Genomic DNA, 15635 nt, shown 5'->3' on the forward strand with positions numbered 1-15635 from the left:
CCGGCTTTTCCCCTGTCACCTCTGTAAAATGGGGAGGCGCTTGCTCTGGGGAGTATTCGTGGAGCACCTACTGTGTGCCAGGCATTATTCTCTTGGGTGTCAGACGCCAGAGCAGGCACGGCTCAGTGGAGCAGCCCTGGGAGGTGGGGGAGAACGGCCACGAACACGAAAACCCACGAACGCGTAACTGAGTCACGGGAAGCGCTCGGAAGAGTGAAGCCCGGGAAGAGATGTGAGGGGTGGGTGGGGCTGCCTTGGCAAGGTTGGTGGGCTGGGAGCTAAAGGACCAGAAGGAGCCCTTGGGTAAAGCAGCTCTGTCTGCCCCTGGTGGTTGTGAGCATGGGATTCCGTTCCCCTGTAAGGACCCTCTGGGGCCTCCAGCTCAGTGTATTTCTACACCCCGTCTGAGAAGCCCTCCTGGGACCCGGCCTCCTGCCCCAGCAGCACTGCTGGCTGTCGTGCGCCCACCTGACCTACGAGCCTTTTCTGGAGTCTCACTGTGGTCTGTCCAGGGAGCCCCAAATCCTGCAGCCAGCCCAGGCACAGCAGTGCCGACACCCCCTCCCCGGGGGGCTCTCAGGCCTCCTCTAGAGGGGGCAGCTATATCCTGTTGCAAGAGTGGAAAAAGAGACAAGCTGTTCTAGTTGATGCAGAATGGTGGCCAGACGGATTTGGAGCAAGACTGAGCTGGAGAAACGCTCCCATAGGCTTGTGAAACGCTAAGGACACCTGTGAATGGGCTGCTCCACCCACAGCAGGGAAACCGCTCCTCTCTTTGGGCCTGGGACCCCCATTCACTCCACGATGGGAGCTTTTGTCCTTGTCAGCCAAAATAGCAGTTTGGGGAGGGGGGAGGCTTCAGTGAAGTATTTCAGTAACAGATCACCTTAGCATCTGAAAAAGGGAAGAGGCCGATAGTAGCGTTCTTAAGGCCCCTGGGGCTCCACACATGCGGCCACTGGTAAATTGCAGCAAACCCGGGACCCAGGCCACAGGTGGAGGGCACTTGTGCAGAAAGGAAACTTGGTTTTACAGCCCCGATCTGCTCTGAGGCCTGCTGGCTGCGCGCGCAGGGGGTGACCTGGAGCACCGGGCAGGGTCCCTGCTCCTTCCTCCCCAGAGCCAGCGCAGGCCCAGGCGCTGGTGTGGTGAACACAGCCGCCTGACACCGGCCCCGGCCTGGCACCGGGAGCGCTGGAGATAACAGGCGGGCCCTGGCACCCAAAGCCGTTGCTCCCAGCCCCGCCCAGGAACACGCCTCACGCCTACTCAGAGCCCCCTCCCCTCAGTCCTTGCGCCCACTGGGCCGCACGAGGCTGGGTCTCCCCTCAGTCGCTGGCGCGGACCCGAAGCGGCAGGCTACCCGTCGGTCACCGGGCGCGGTTCAAGGGCCCCTTGTGTGGCAACCGGGCTGGCAAGGGCAGCCGCGTCCTCGGCCGCCTTTGGAGCCGCGGTCTAGGGCTCGAAGGCGGTGCCCGCGGCTGGGGGGAAGGCGGCCCGGCGGAGGGGACCTGCGGGGTGCCACGGCCCAGGCGACCCGCTGCAGGGATGCGGGGGCTGGGGAGGGGCGCAGGGCCAGAGGCCGGAGGTCTGGCGGCGGGGCACGGGCAGTGTCGCGGGCGGGGCGGGGCGGGGCGGGGCGGGGCGGGACGGGGGCGGCGCCGGGCCGGTGACCGAGCGGCGGGTGTGGACATCGCGGGCGGGGCGCACCTAGACTCTTCCTCGCTCGAACTCCACTCGCCACCCCGGCCGCCCCGCCCCGCCGCCCTCGCAGTAAGGGGCGCGGGCGGGTCAGGGCGAGGAGGAGGGTCCGCCGCCGCCAGCACGCGGCCGGAGCCAGGGCAGGGAGCAGGGAGTCGGAGGCCCGCGCCGTCGGGGCTCGGGGCGCGGCCATGGAGCTCTGGCCGTGGCTGACCGCGGCGCTGCTGCTGCTGCTGCTGCTGGTGCAGCTGAGCCGCTCCGCCAAGTTCTACGCCAAGATCGGCCTGTACTGCGTGCTCTGCTTCACGGTGGCCGCGGTGGCCGCGGTCGTCTGCCTGCTGCGCCACGGCGGCCGGACGGTGGAGAACATGAGGCAAGGGGGCCGGGCGGGGTGGGGAGAGACGCCGAGGCGGGGGCAGCGGCGTGCCGCCGCCCGCTTCCGCTTCCCTAACTTTCCCGTGTCCTTTCCCTCCTTCCTGCCCTGCCGCGCCTCTCCCGGGCTCTGGGACCGGCCGAGGGGAGAGCGGGTCGGAGAGCGCGGCTGGGGAGGCGGCCGAGGGTGGGCCGGGGTCCCCGGAGCCGGCGTCACAGTGTCCCCGCGCCCTTGCCCCGGGGCCCCGGCCAGGGGCAGGCACGGAGAGATTTAAACAGGTCTCGCCCTCGGCGCCGCGCGGGGAGTGCGGGGTGCGGGCGGCCCCTAGAGGAATGGGGCCGGGCCGAGCGGGCCGAGGCTCGGTTCTGCTTCTCCGCGGGGAGGGTGGGCCGTCCGCCGTGCACCGCCCCGCCCGGACCCGCCTCCGCTCGGGGCCTGGGGCGTTCCTCGTCTTCTCTCGGGCACCCCTCGCGCCCACCTGCCGCGGGCGATGAGCGCACTTGTGCTCCCGCACCAGGCCGGTTCCCCTTCCCTTTCCTTCCACTTAGGAAGGTGTGGTGGCTCCGCGGGGGAGGATGGGCGGGGAGTCCTTGGGGTCCAGCTTCTGGGCGGGAAGAATGGGTGGTGGCTGGGACGCCCTCCAGAGCTGGGGAGCTTGGAGTTGCTGGGGTGAGGGGTCAGGCTGGGCCGACCAGAAGAGTCGGGGGGCCTCTCTGGGTCAGAGGCTGGGCGGGTCACGGTGGCCTGAGAGGGGGCTCCTTGCCCTTTCTCCCAGTTTCCGATTGGGAGGGGCTGTTGCTGACGTTCCTCACTGGCTTTTGCAATGATGACCCTTGGCTGTGGCGTGGTGTGGGCATACTGTGGTCGCCGAGGCCCTCGCCACCCACATGCTTACAGGGCAGTGGGTGAGGGTTCCTGGCTTTCTGCCGTCCCTGTCCTTGCTCATCTGGGTGGGCTGGTCCTGCCGGGACTGGCCCACACTCAGTGGGTCCTCCGGGCCCTGTTTTCAGCGGTTTGTGGCTCCTGTGGTACCAGGAGTGGGGCTGTGGACTAAGAGTGGGGAGCCTGGTGGGTGGGCCGCGGGTCTCTAGCACCCCCCCAAATGGCCCAGGCCAGCGTCCCAGGGAGCCCAGACCCCAGGGGCGGCCCACTTGTTGCCCTTCCAGCTGTCTTCTCAAGCAGCCGACCCTCTGGGGTGGGGAGGGCCTGTTTCCAGAAATGTATCTCTGAGGGCCTGGCCTGAGAATGAGGATCCCCTGCAGGCAGTGGGCTCACAGCCAGAGTCTCCATTCAGCACCTGCTGGGGACCGGCCTGGAGGGGCAGGGGGAGGGGGTGGCTGCAGGCAGCAAGGGCCCGTGGGCTCCTTGGAGGGGGTGCTGTCCTGGGTTCGGGTGGGAAGCAAGGCTGGAGCAGGTTTTCAGCAGGTGACAGGCGTTCCCAGAGGTGACCCCCCCCCCCCCGTATTATCAGGTGGCCTCTTCACAGGCGCTTCCTTGTCTTTCAAAGGCCCAACTCGCTCTTCCAGGTCTGGGCTTCAAAGCTGCTTCCTGGCGTCAGATCAGAAGTCACCAGCTGCCCTTTCTGACGCGGTGGCCGGACTGGCAGGCCAGCCTGACCAGCACTTGGCGCTCCAGCCCCACCCTGCCCAGCCCGGCCCTCCAGCCTCTGCTGGCCCACTCCCCTCAGCCCAGAGCCGGGCTTGGCCCCCAGCCTCCCCCAAGATTCTGGCCAACTGGGGCATCGTCTTCAGGACCCTGGAGGCCCTGATGGTGCTCAGGAGGAAGCTTCCTGCTGTCCTTCCCTCGCCAGGGCAGCCCCCGACTCAGGCTCTGCAGAGGGACCAGTCCAGGACATAACAGAGGTCCTGTGTCCTCCCCAGAGAGGGGCGGGCCTGGGGGTCTGAGAGCCCACAGCCTCCTTCCCCTGCACCCCCAGGTCCCACGGGGTGGGTCACAGTGATGACCCCCAAGGCTCCCCAGTGATGGCAAAGACAAGGGGTAGGGACAGGGTGGCTTGTGAACACGAGTTCCCCAAGGCATGCATCTGTGGGGGGCTGAGAAATGCAGAGGATGAGGAGGTGCCCTGTACCTCTAGGTAGCCAGTCCAGGTACAGGGCCCAGGAGGACGGAAGTGGAGGTTGGAGTGCTGTGTGGACAGGCTTCAGGCCCCTCCTGGGCTGGGACCACTGAGCACCATGGGTGCCTGGCTGCTCCCCGCTCCAGTCCCACCCTAACTTCCGGAAGGACTCTGCCCACCATCCTCGACACCAGCCTCTGCTTCCATCTCTTGAGCACACACCATGCGCCACGGATGCCTGAAGCTTGGGGACAGGGCTTATTACGTGTTCCATTTTACAGATGAGTCTGCAGAGAAGCAGCTTGAAACTCAGGCCTCCAAGGCGGGGAATGGGGAGATGACTGGCAGGGTCCCAGAGCTAGGACATGGGGGCCCCGGGCTGCAGACCCACTGAGAGTGGCTCCAAAGTACACGCTTTTCATCTTTCCTCTGTCTCCCACGGCATCAGGGCCTGGGGGCAGTGCCATGGCTTCTTTGGGGCTGGAGACCAGGCTCAGGGGGAATCCCTGAGTTCCAGGAGGGGCAGCCCCACTCCGGCCGCCCCCTCACTTTCCCATGTTCCCGGTGAGCAGCCGCCCCTCCCCATGACGGGGCTCTGGGTGAGCATCCGAGGAGGCCTTTGCCATTTAGTTGCGAGTTCTGAGTGTGCAGGGCAGTGCTGGGAACTGAGAAGCAGAGGCAGGCTCTGTTCTGACCAGGCTGTGGGCTGAGGCCAGGGACCCCTCCCAGAGTGGCAGGGTCCCGCGTTCAGGGTGAGGCTGGAGTAGCAGGTCCTGTTTCCTCGTCCCAGGGGCACATGCTCTTATTACACGCATTCGACAGAGAAGAGCGCGAGGCCCAGGGGAGCGGTGTCTGTTAGAATTGGGTTCCCTGCAGGATCAGGAAACCTAACAACAGTGGCTTAACCCGGAGAGTTTACTTTCTCATGCATCACTGGCGACCAGGGCGGGCAGCCTGGGGCCACAGAAAGCTGCCGGCTCCTCTGGCCTGTGGCCCCCCATTCTCGGGGTCCAGCATGCCACTGTTATGGCAGGACCTCTGGGGACTGAACTGCCCACTTCTGTGTCCATCCTAGTGGTCGGGACCTGGGGGGCATAGCTAGGCTGCGGGGTGGGGTGGGGGGCAGGGCAGATGGAGGATGGAGCCCCCCCGCTGCTCGAAACATCGAGGACGGGCATCACTGCAGCCAGGGGCGGGGGGCTTGTCGATGCCGGTCAGAGTTTGAACCCAGCACTGCCAGCCACTGCGTGGCCCTGGGGGGATGCGTGGATGCAGACACAGCGCTGTCGGGAGCCGCAGCACCTGGGGGCTGGCCTGGGGCCCTGGTCTCGCAGGAAAGTCTGCCCTGGCTTTGCTTGGGGTGGGATAGTGAGAGGCAGCGCCTCCCCTCTGGGTGTCCTTCTGCGGGCCCAGGAAGCGGAGCTCCCGAGAGCCCTGGACGCTGCTCACGGCCCTGCCTCCTTCCAGGTCCCTGGCGTTCAGCCCGCTCCCGCGCCCCTCTTAACACCTCTGGGCACCTGAACAGGCTGGAGCCCCCACCTCCTGGCCCCCTCTGTGCTCCAGCTCTCGTGACACTTGGAAAACACTGATGCTCTGCCAGGTGGCCCTCCCAGGACCTCCTGTCCCCTGAGCAGATCAATGGCTCTGTGTGCTGCCCTCCTGGCAGGGCCGCCCTGAGCAAACCCCATCACGCCCCTCCCTTTCCGGGGCAAAGCCCGTGGGGTCTGGCTGAGGTCCGGCACCTCTCGGCCAAAGCAGCTGCCAAGTCTCCCCAGAGCCACCTAGTCCGAGTCCAGGGTCTGAGGGCAGAGGTCAGCAGGTAGCTCAGACCTGACCTTGAACTGCTTCCCAGCCGCCTGGAGCAGGTGCTGCCGGAGGAGGATCCTCTCGCTTTCATTTACTTTGGATCCTTCTGTCCTGCCTGTGTCATCGCCGACACAGCTGCTGTTTGCGGAGGGCTCCCAGGGTCCCGCAGGTGTCACGGGCGTTCCAGCCTCATCTCGCTCAGTCCCTCCACACCCTTCCCCTTTCACGAGTAGAAACGGAAGTTTAGGGAGGTCAAGTCCATTGCCCAAGGTCACAGCTGGTGAGAGGGAGTCAGGGTCTGTCTGACCCTGAGCTTGGGCCGGGCCCAGGTGTCCTCGGGCGAGCACAGGTGGTCCAGGGGGACTGGCTGCCAGGAGCTCGGCCTCAGGCCCCCCAAAATCTGCAGCGTTTACGATGCTCACTTCTAGGCTGGCGGCCCCGGTCAGGGCTAAGTGGAGGGCTTCTGAGAAAGACCCAGGAAGGGCCAGGAAATCCCCTCTGCTTAAGGGGATGGCTGCCCCTGCGGGCACTTGAAAAGAACCTGTCCTGGGGGCCACCTGCCTTGCTATGGAAAGCTGGCACCAATCACCTACCTGGCAGCTGTCAGCAGTGCTCCTGGAACCTTGTGCCATGCACTCAACCCAGCCCTGGGCCACCTGGGCTTCAGGCAACCTTAGCTCCACCCCCAGGGGAGGCAGGACATGGAGTTCAGGGCTGGAGGGTGTGGGACAGGCACATCCCTGGCGTGCACCCGTGTACCTGTGACTCCTGCCCTGCTCCCCGTAGGACTCCTGCGGCCGAGGGGCGGGGTGCTGGGGTCAGGTGGGTGTTGGGGCACAGGGGGTGTTGGCGCTCAGGATGAGGCCTGGGCTGGGCAGGCAGGGCAGCCTGGGTAGGGTGGCTGCTTTGAGCTTCCTGCTGGGAGAGGATGACAGAACCACTTGCAGCCCTGATGGGGGTGGGGTGGAGGTCATAGAGCCCCCCAGGGGAGGAGGGGGAGGCCTCAAAAGGAGCTCGAGACTCCACCTGACAGCCCTGCAGCCGTCACCCCACCTCCAGCAGGCCCTCTGCTTGACATTTTTCACACATTTTTCAAAAGTCAGGTTTAGAGGTGGGCTCCGGCCCATCCTGGCCTCCCTGCTGTGTGACTTCAGGCAAGTCACTTAGCTCTGCTGGGCCTTGACTTCCTCACCTTGGTGTGATGAGTGTAAGACCTTGTGGGGTTATTGTCTGACCGAAATGGGACAGTTCACATCTGTTCTAGGTGCAGGCATGGCGTGTAGCGTTCAGGAGATGCCGGGCGTGGCTGTGGGGTGTCTGTCTCTGTGGTTAGGAGCGCGCTGCACTCCAGGCAAGGACAGACCGGCTCTCCCTGCCTGGGCACTGGAGGGGCCTCTGCAAAGCTCCGTCTGCTTCCTTCTTCTTCAAGGAAGCACTATTAAAATGATAATAGAGGGCTTCCCTGGTGGCGCAGTGGTTGGGAGTCCGCCTGCCGATGCAGGGGACACGGGTTCGTGCCCTGGTCCGGGAAGATCCCACATGCTGCGGAGTGGCTGGGCCCGTGAGCCATGGCCGCTGAGCCTGCGCGTCTGGAGCCTGTGCTCCGCAACAGGAGAGGCCACAACAGGGAGAGGCCCGCATACCACACACACACACACAAAAGATAATAGATACTTTCCCACCACTTTTACAGAAAACCTTGAAAATATGGGACGTTAGGAGAAGGAAAAGTGGGCACCCACGTGCACGCCGCCTGCAGGGAGTGACCGGTCCCCTCCCCTTGCGGAACATCCAGTTGCCTCTTTATGCTCCCGAGATGCGCCTTTCTTTCCCAGCCTCCTGTACTCACCCGGCGGCTGTATCTTGTAGTTTGTCTGAGAGCAATTATCTGTGGATGTGTGGGGAGTTGCCATGGGCACCTCCATCTCCTGCAGCACGTGGGGCAGCCCTGGGCCTGTCTGTCCATCCTGGAGCCTTTGGTGCAGGGGCTCTGCCTTGGCCTGGGCTCCCAGCCGGAGTGGGAGAGGCGGGAAACAAGCAGCAGAGCAGCTGCAGAGGGCCCCTGCTCGCCTGAATCTTATACACAGCATCTTTCGTAGTTCAAACAAAACAAAATAAAAAACCTCCCCATATACGACTGATCCCTTAAATTAGAAACAAAAAGAAAATATAGAAAAGTTCTGGAGGCGGATGATTGGGGATGGCTTCATAGCAATGTGAGTGTACCTGTGCCACTGAACCGGACACTTACAAATGGTTTAAAATGATAAATTTTATGTGTATTTCACCCCAATTTTTAAAAAAGAAGAAAAGTGGAGCCAGCAGATGCCACTACCGGAGAGAAACACCGTCCCTTCCAGATGTGGCCTGGGCGGGAAATGCAAACGATATGTAGTTATTAGAAGTCAAGGGAACAGCCCTGGCAGCAAATAAATACAGATCTTTGCTATTTTCCTCTGCCACAGCCCTGTTTATTTTACCGCTCCCCACGGGGGACGTTGAGGTGTTTTCAGATTTTCCTAATTCAGACTGTGCCTATGCCTGCCTCACAACTGCTTTAGGATCCATTGCCGGAAGAGGATTGCAGCTCAAAGGGAGTAGGTTTGTTAAGGGCTTTTGCCAGGTGCTGCTAACCTGCCCTCCAGAAACCTCTGTGGCCTCTGACTTCTGCCAGCAGCCCTTGGGCCATTTCCTAACACCAGGCCAACACCTCCTGTTATCAGGCTTTCATCTGCCAACCTGAAGGATGAAGATGGGGTTTCTTGTTTCAATCTGCATTTCTTTGACTGCCAGTGAGGTTAAGTTTTCCCCGTGTTTATTGGACACATGTGCCCTCTCCCTGTGCCCTTCAACCCTCAAGATGACCCGAGAAGCTGTGTTTTGCAGCTGAGATGCCTGAGGCTCCCCAGCTGAGACAGCCAGTCAGTTCTCCAGAGAGTGTCCAGCCTGGCAACCCCTGAGCCAGATGGGGACAAACAGGAAGGTCTGGCTCGAGCTGGCTGAGGCTTACAAAGCTAAGGAAGAAGGCCTGGCTTCCAGACCCGGGGAAGGCTGGCCGGTCTGACTGTGAGAGCAGCCCAGGGTCAGCTGCTTCCTGGAGCCTCAGTTTCCCCATCTGCACCACGAGGTAACGTGGGGAGTTAGGCTTTGTGAGCTGGATACGAGTCTGCCTTTCAGACACAAAGAGGTAAATCCAACAGGGTCCACTCATGTGACGGCCTAGAGGAGACAGATGCATAGAGACAGAAAGTGGACAGTGTGGCCCAGGGCTGGGGAAGGCGGGCGGGGGAAGTGAGTGTTTAATGGGGACAGAGTGCCAGTCTGGGGAGATGAAAGAGTCCCAGATAAGGGGGGACGGTTGCACAACAATGTGACAACACTTAATGCCACTCAACTGAAAACGAGTTAAGATGGTAAATTTTATGTTGTGTGTATTTTACCACAGTTTTAAAGACTTGAGTGTGGCTTTGGGTCAAGGGCCCAGCTCTGAGTCTCTGCTCTATTGAGGGCCAGCTCTGAGCCCAGGCCCTTCTGGATCAAGTGGGAAATCCCTCCCTTCCGGTCAGGACCGTGGGGAGATCAAATGACCCTGGTGTGTGTGTGCGCGCACACACATCTTCTGGGAGAAGTGGAACAGTTCTGGGTCAGGAAACCTTGGGTCACTGGGGCCCACCCTCAGCCCCCTGCCACCCACGGATGGGAAGGACCCAGGAGACCTGCCTGAGTTGCAGAGGAGTGACCTCAAGCCTCGGGCTCCATCACCCCGAGCAGGCTGACCCCTCACGGGCACCTGTCCCTTGTCAAGTGTGTGCAGTGTTCCCACAGAGCAGGGGGCCAGGGCCACCCTTCTCCCTGCCGGCCAGCCACCTACAGGCACCGTTCCCAGGGACGTGCCTGGTCGTGCCTGCCTGTCGAGTGCTGCTGGGCCAGGCCTCTCAAGGTCACGAGTGCCCAGGGCAGCCTCCTGCTGGGAGCAGGGCCCGCACACATCCTGGCTCCACTGCCACCCTCATGTGACCTTGGGTGTGTCTGTGGAAGGGGCTGGGGCGCTGCTTTGTAAGATGCAGAGGAGGAGTGAAAGCCTGGTGGGGCCGGTCTCCCCAGCGGTGGAGACTGGAAGCAGCCTTCAGCTCCTCGACAAGGTCTCCGCTTGGTACCCACGTTTTCTTCCTGGTGTGGCTCTGCCTTGAGGGGACGTTCACTTCCCGTGGGTGGGGGCCCAGCCTCTTCTGCAGGCGCCTCTCCATGGCGGGTCCTTGGGTCGCCGACACGTCTGAGAACGGAGCCAGCCCGGCCCCAGGGGCTCTCGGCCTTCACCCCGTCCAGCTGGGCCCCCCGGCTTGTGGTGATGAGCAGGGGTGTGGGGCGCAGGCCTGGGAACGCAGACGTGGAAGGAGGCGCCCTCCCCACTGCCGGGCGTCCGGGCCCCCAAGGCCTTGCTCCCATGTGACCTCACCCTCACCGGCTGGGGTAGCAGGGGTGAAGGGAGGCACTCGCCATCCCGTTGAGGGGTTGAGGGACAGGACCTGAAGGTTCTCTGAGGGGAAGGCGAGCTCAGGGTCAGCGGCCAGCCTGCCAGGGCGGGCGGGGGTCCCCGTGCTGTGTCTGGCTCTGGTCCTGCACTGGGATGACCTTGCCTAGGTCTGTGGAGCCTGAGTTACAAGGTGGGTGGCGGAGCCTGAATTACAAGGTGGGTGGCGGAGCCTGAGTTACAAGGTGGGTGGTGGCCTCTGCTCACGGCCTGTCTCCCCCTCAGCATCATCAGTTGGTTCATCCGGTCCTTCAAGTACTTATACGGCCTTCGCTTTGAGGTAAAGGGCCGTCAGAAGCTGGAGGAGGACCGCCCCTGTGTCATCATTTCCAACCACCAGAGCATCCTGGACATGATGGGTAGGCCAGCTGCGGAGGGTTTGGCGGGAGGGCCAGCCCTTCCCAGTTGCCTGTGGGGGAGGGGGAGGAGGGGGGGGGACACTGCTTCAGTTGGGGGAGGCTGGGCCCGGAAGAGCTGGCAGGTGAGGGGGCAGGTGCGGACCGGGGACCTGTGCCCCGCTTCGGACACAGGCCTCCAGCTGGTAACAGGAGACAAGGCTTCCTGTGCCTGGCGCCGGGCTCGGGAGCCCTGCTTCAGCATCTTCCCTCTGCAGGGGAAACTGAGGCTCAGAGGCCAGGGGATGCCCAGGTAGCCAGTGGGAAGGCGTGCCTTGGCCCAGGCCTCTTGGTGGCCAAGGCCGAGGGCCAGCTCGCTCCTCCTCGGGGCGGTGGCCACCTGGCTCTGAGGCTGTGCTCTCTGTCTCCCCCGCCCCCCGACCTGGGCTCAGGCCTCATGGAGGTCCTCCCTGATCGCTGCGTGCAGATTGCCAAGCGCGAGCTGCTCTTCCTGGGGCCCGTGGGCCTGATCATGTATCTGGGAGGCGTTCTCTTCATCAACCGGCAGCGCTCCAGGATGGCCATGACCGTGATCTCTGATGTGGGCAAGCGCATGGTCAGGGAGAAGGTGAGCGCCTGGGGCTCGGGGCCTGCTTGGCGGTGTGAACGCTTTTGTCCCGCAAGTGTGACTCCCTCTGGCAGAAGAAAGCGCGTCGTCGGTCGCGTCTGTGAACCGCGTGCAGAAAAGCCAGGCGCAGCGCCGCGGCTGTCAGTGTGGCTTCTGGGGGGTGGGTGGCCCCCCAGGGGCAGCCCCCGCGACCCGCCTCCTGTCTCTCCAACAGCTCAAAGTGTGGATCTACCCCGAGGGCACGCGGAATGACAACGGGGATCTGCTGCCTTTCAAGAAAGGTGCCTTCCACCTGGCCATCCAGGCCCAGGTACGTCAGGGCCGCAGCCAGGGTGGGAAGCGCGTCCAGGTTGGCTTAAGGCTGAAGGTGACCTCCTGGCCAGGCCAAGGCCACTGGCGCTCCTGGACCATCTCCCGCTGGGCAGGCGGCAGGGCCTCCCCCCACCCGGCACCTGTCCCTGACCAGCTAAGGAGGGCAGGGCCGCTTTACCCACTCTGAGCATTAAAGCTGGCACCTGATCAGGCCCAGTGCCAGCGAGAATAATGCTTGTCACCACCATACCGGTGCCTGGAGCTCCAGCACCCCGCTTTCTAGCTGGCCAGGCGAGGGACCTGCGGAGGGAGGCTGGGGTCGGCATCAAAGGCGGAGGCAGGAGGCCTGCTGGCTGAGCTGTCTCCAGAAGGCTGTGCCAGACTCAGGCCCCCAGCACCCCTAGCTGGGCGTGGGCGTGGGCAGTGGCTCACGGGGAGCGGGGCCTGTGGCGTGCGGCAGGGTCGGGCCAGAGCTGGCGATGGGCCAGGATAGGTGAGCTGGGAGCCCTCCACGGGGCTTGATGTTTTTCTGGTCCTTGACTTCTAGAGGTGTCCTGGGGTCTGGGGTGATGGCAGGAGAGACTGGGGCACATCCATCCATCGGGTGGGGTCTCCTGGTAGGTGAGGGGTGCCCTGTTTCACCCCGGTCCTGTGCTGGGGGACTTGTGTAGGGGAAGACAGCCATCGTCTGGGGTCAGGGGAGGGGGCTTTCATCCTGCCTGACTGGAGTCAGGGGGGCAGCTGGGCAGGGGTTTGCTTTTCTCCTGTCCTTCACCTGTGACAGGTGGCCTCTAGCACCCCCTGGTGGCCCTGAGCAAGGACAGGAGAGCCCTCCTTCCAGAAGCTGCCAGCCAGTGCCAGGCGGGTGTGGGAGCTGGAGCGTGGGATGGAGGGGCCCCGAGCCGGCGGTGGGTGCGTGGGAATGGGGGCCTGAGCCTGGGCTCTGACCCCAGCGCTGCCCAAGCAAGAGGAGGAGGACACCCCCGACACAGGCCTGGGACTGAGGTCACTTCCCTTCGCTGGTGGAGAAGGGGTCGTGGAAGAGGAGAGAGGAGATACCGAAGGAGCTTTAGGGGGCCGGGGCAGCAAGTCTCAGCCAGGAGACCAGACATCGTTTGCTGTCACCCCTCTCCCCCGCCCCGGGTTGATGATTACCCCCAGGTGCCATTTCCGACATTGGCATCACCATTGGAGTCACCATGTCTTCCAGAAATAGCCTGCCCCCTCCCCTGGCTGGAGCTGCCCCCATCTTCCCAGGGATGGGGGAGAGGTTGGGAAGGGAGGGGTGGGCAGAAAGACCTCAGTTACCTCCTCTGGCTAAACCGGACAGGGCCCTGGTTAATCTTAGGACCCCATGAGGAATGCAGATGTGCATCAGATGGATACGTGCCAACCCAGAAAGTCTTCCTGGAGAAGGGAATGTTTGCATGATGATGTGCAGGATGAGTTTATGGACTCTGGGCCACCCAGGGTGGGAAGGGTGTCCGAGGCCCAGGAGTCAGTGTGTGGAAGCGCCCTGGGGCAGGATGTGGCCACAGGGACTCCTGGGGCCAGCCCCAAGGTGGGGGCAGGCTGGTGGCCAGGCAGGCCTCTCCCCAGAGCTCATCCTTGGGGATCAGGCTGGGCTGGGTGAGGGCTCCGGTCCATCCTCAGGCTGCCACGTCTACCGTCCCCAGGTGCCCATCATCCCCGTGGTTTACTCCAGCTTCTCCTCCTTCTACAACTACAAGACGAAGCTGTTCACCTCAGGTACCCCCAACCTGTGCGCTCGCCGGCCCACCTGTTCTCAGTCATTGCGACACCCGCGCCCCTAAGAGAACAGTTCCCGTTTCTGGGTGGTCACTACAGACCCCTGCTACTCAGTGACCGCTTGGGGAAGGAAGAAGGGAGGGAGGGAAGGGTCTAGAGTCCCAGCCTTGGGCTGTGGGGAGACCGAGGTGCCCAGAAGGTGGGCTGGGTGCCCAAGTTCACACACACAGGCCCAGGCTGTGCACACGGCCCCGGGGCCCTTGAGGTGGCCCCTTCCTGTGCCAGGGTGGGCTTCTGAGCCAGCGCATCCAGGCCTAACTCTCAGGGGCAGCAGCCTCCCGGGCACCCCCATGCCCCCCGGCCATGGAGCTTGGGACTTCCCCCCGCCCTTCCCTGCAGACCCTGCACAAGGGCACCTGGTACCCAGGTGGGAAGTGGGGTCCAAGATAGAAGCTGCCTCCGCCCACATCTGAGACCCCAAGGCCGCCTGAACCACTGTGGAGGGTGGGAGTGGAAGGGAGGGTGGGTACCTTCTGGGGGAGGAAACATCTGGACCCTGGGTGGTCCTCACGGGGGAGCACACTCTTGTCCACACCCACTGAGAACGTGCTTGGGATGCGTGTGTGTGACTGTGGCTGTTATTCTCAACTAAAAGCCAACCACCCGGGACCACGGTGTCCGGGGAAGAGCCCGGCCCGGCCCCTCGGGAGGCTCTGGGGGGGAGGCTGGCGGGCAGCCAAGGGGAGGAGGGGGCCCCCCTGGAGAGCCCCTCAGGCTGCCAACGCCTCCCCCCAACCAGGAACCATCAAGGTGGAAGTGATGGACGCCATCCCCACCACCGGCCTCACTATCGCCGACGTCCCCGAGCTCTTGGACACCTGCCAGCAGGCCATGAGGACCACCTTCTTCCACGTATCCCAGCTCCCCCAGGAGAATGGGGCCCCCGCAGGGCCCGATGCCCAGGCATCCCAGTAGCCGAGGCCCAGGCAGGGCAGGACCTAGCTAGACAACGGACAGAGGGACCCCTGCCCACCAAATACCACTGTGTCTCCTCCCGCGGCTCTCCCAACTTTCCTCGGGCCCTGGAAGCAAGGGACCCCTTCCTGTCACTGGCCTCAGGTCCAGGCCCCTGATGTCCCTGCAAAGGAGAGTCACCTGGAGCCCCCCCCAAGCTCTGAGGGCAGGGCCTCACCTACCCTTGTGCCTCCGGGGTCCAGTGTGGGAGTGGGCCTGGGCCCTGATGGGCTGATGGGGCGGGGCCAGTCTGCCCAGCCCCCACCCTCCTGCCTGGGCTTGGGGGGCACAGAGGTTGGATCCGGGGTCCCAGCCATGGCCTGCATCAGGCTTTCAGAGAGGTGGGGCTCTGGGGGGCCAGGACGCCTGGTCTTATGCCACCTGGGCCTCAGGGGGGCCAGAAAGCAGGGTCTGTGGCTCCCACCGGCCTTGGGGAGCAAGTCTGCTGAATTGGTACCGCGCTCATCGTTGTTTTTTATAAACGAACTCTTAGAAGTACCTGGTGAGTTGTGGTCACTCAGGGCGGGCAGGGCTGCCCTCGCCTCGTCCTCCCTGGGAGGAGTGTGGGAGCACCATCCTCCACCCTTGGTGGTGCTCCCTGCCAGGGCCTGGGCCCATGGTCATCCTCTAATACTTTCTTCCACTGGGGGTGGCAGGCATGCCCAGGGGTCAGGGAGGCACTTGGGAAGGAGGCTGAAGATTTGCTCTTTGGCTGCTGCCTAGGGGTGGGGCCGGCTTGTGGCGGGGGGGTGTGGGTGTGGGTGGGGAGCAGGGCGGGGGCTGTCCCTGTGGCCAGCGTCACCTTCACGAAACCACCTGCTCCAGCCCCTTTTGAAGAGGGGGCACCACGACCCTGCCTAGGAGGGCCCAGGGGGCGCGCTGGCAGCCTCCTCCCAGCACGTGGTGGTCGGCCAGGGGGAAGCCCGTCAGGTTCAGGATGTTCCTGCAATCCATCCACGGACACAGCGGCTCAAGTCTCATTTTATTCTGACAATGATCAGGGCTGCCCGGTGAGCAGCACAGGCGCCAGGCCCTGGGCAGGAAGCCCTCGTACCTTCCTCAGCCGTGGGCCCACCAGGCCCCCAGAGCCGGCTGGGGGGCGGGCAGGG

General features: G+C 63.7%; 1 protein-coding gene across 1 annotated transcript; it reads left to right on the forward strand.

Moving 5' to 3' along the window:
• Positions 1-1687: 1687 nt before the first annotated feature.
• On the forward strand, positions 1688-15024 carry AGPAT2 (1-acylglycerol-3-phosphate O-acyltransferase 2). Its single transcript, XM_060100960.1, has 6 exons — positions 1688-2074; positions 10714-10847; positions 11276-11451; positions 11666-11761; positions 13440-13512; positions 14312-15024. Exons 1-6 carry the CDS (start codon positions 1893-1895, stop codon positions 14485-14487), a joined length of 837 nt encoding a protein of 278 aa, XP_059956943.1. The 5' UTR covers positions 1688-1892; the 3' UTR covers positions 14488-15024.
• Positions 15025-15635: the final 611 nt, after the last annotated feature.

This window comes from Mesoplodon densirostris, chromosome 6 (assembly GCF_025265405.1).
Source record: "Mesoplodon densirostris isolate mMesDen1 chromosome 6, mMesDen1 primary haplotype, whole genome shotgun sequence".
Classification (NCBI taxonomy): Eukaryota; Metazoa; Chordata; class Mammalia; order Artiodactyla; family Ziphiidae; genus Mesoplodon; species Mesoplodon densirostris.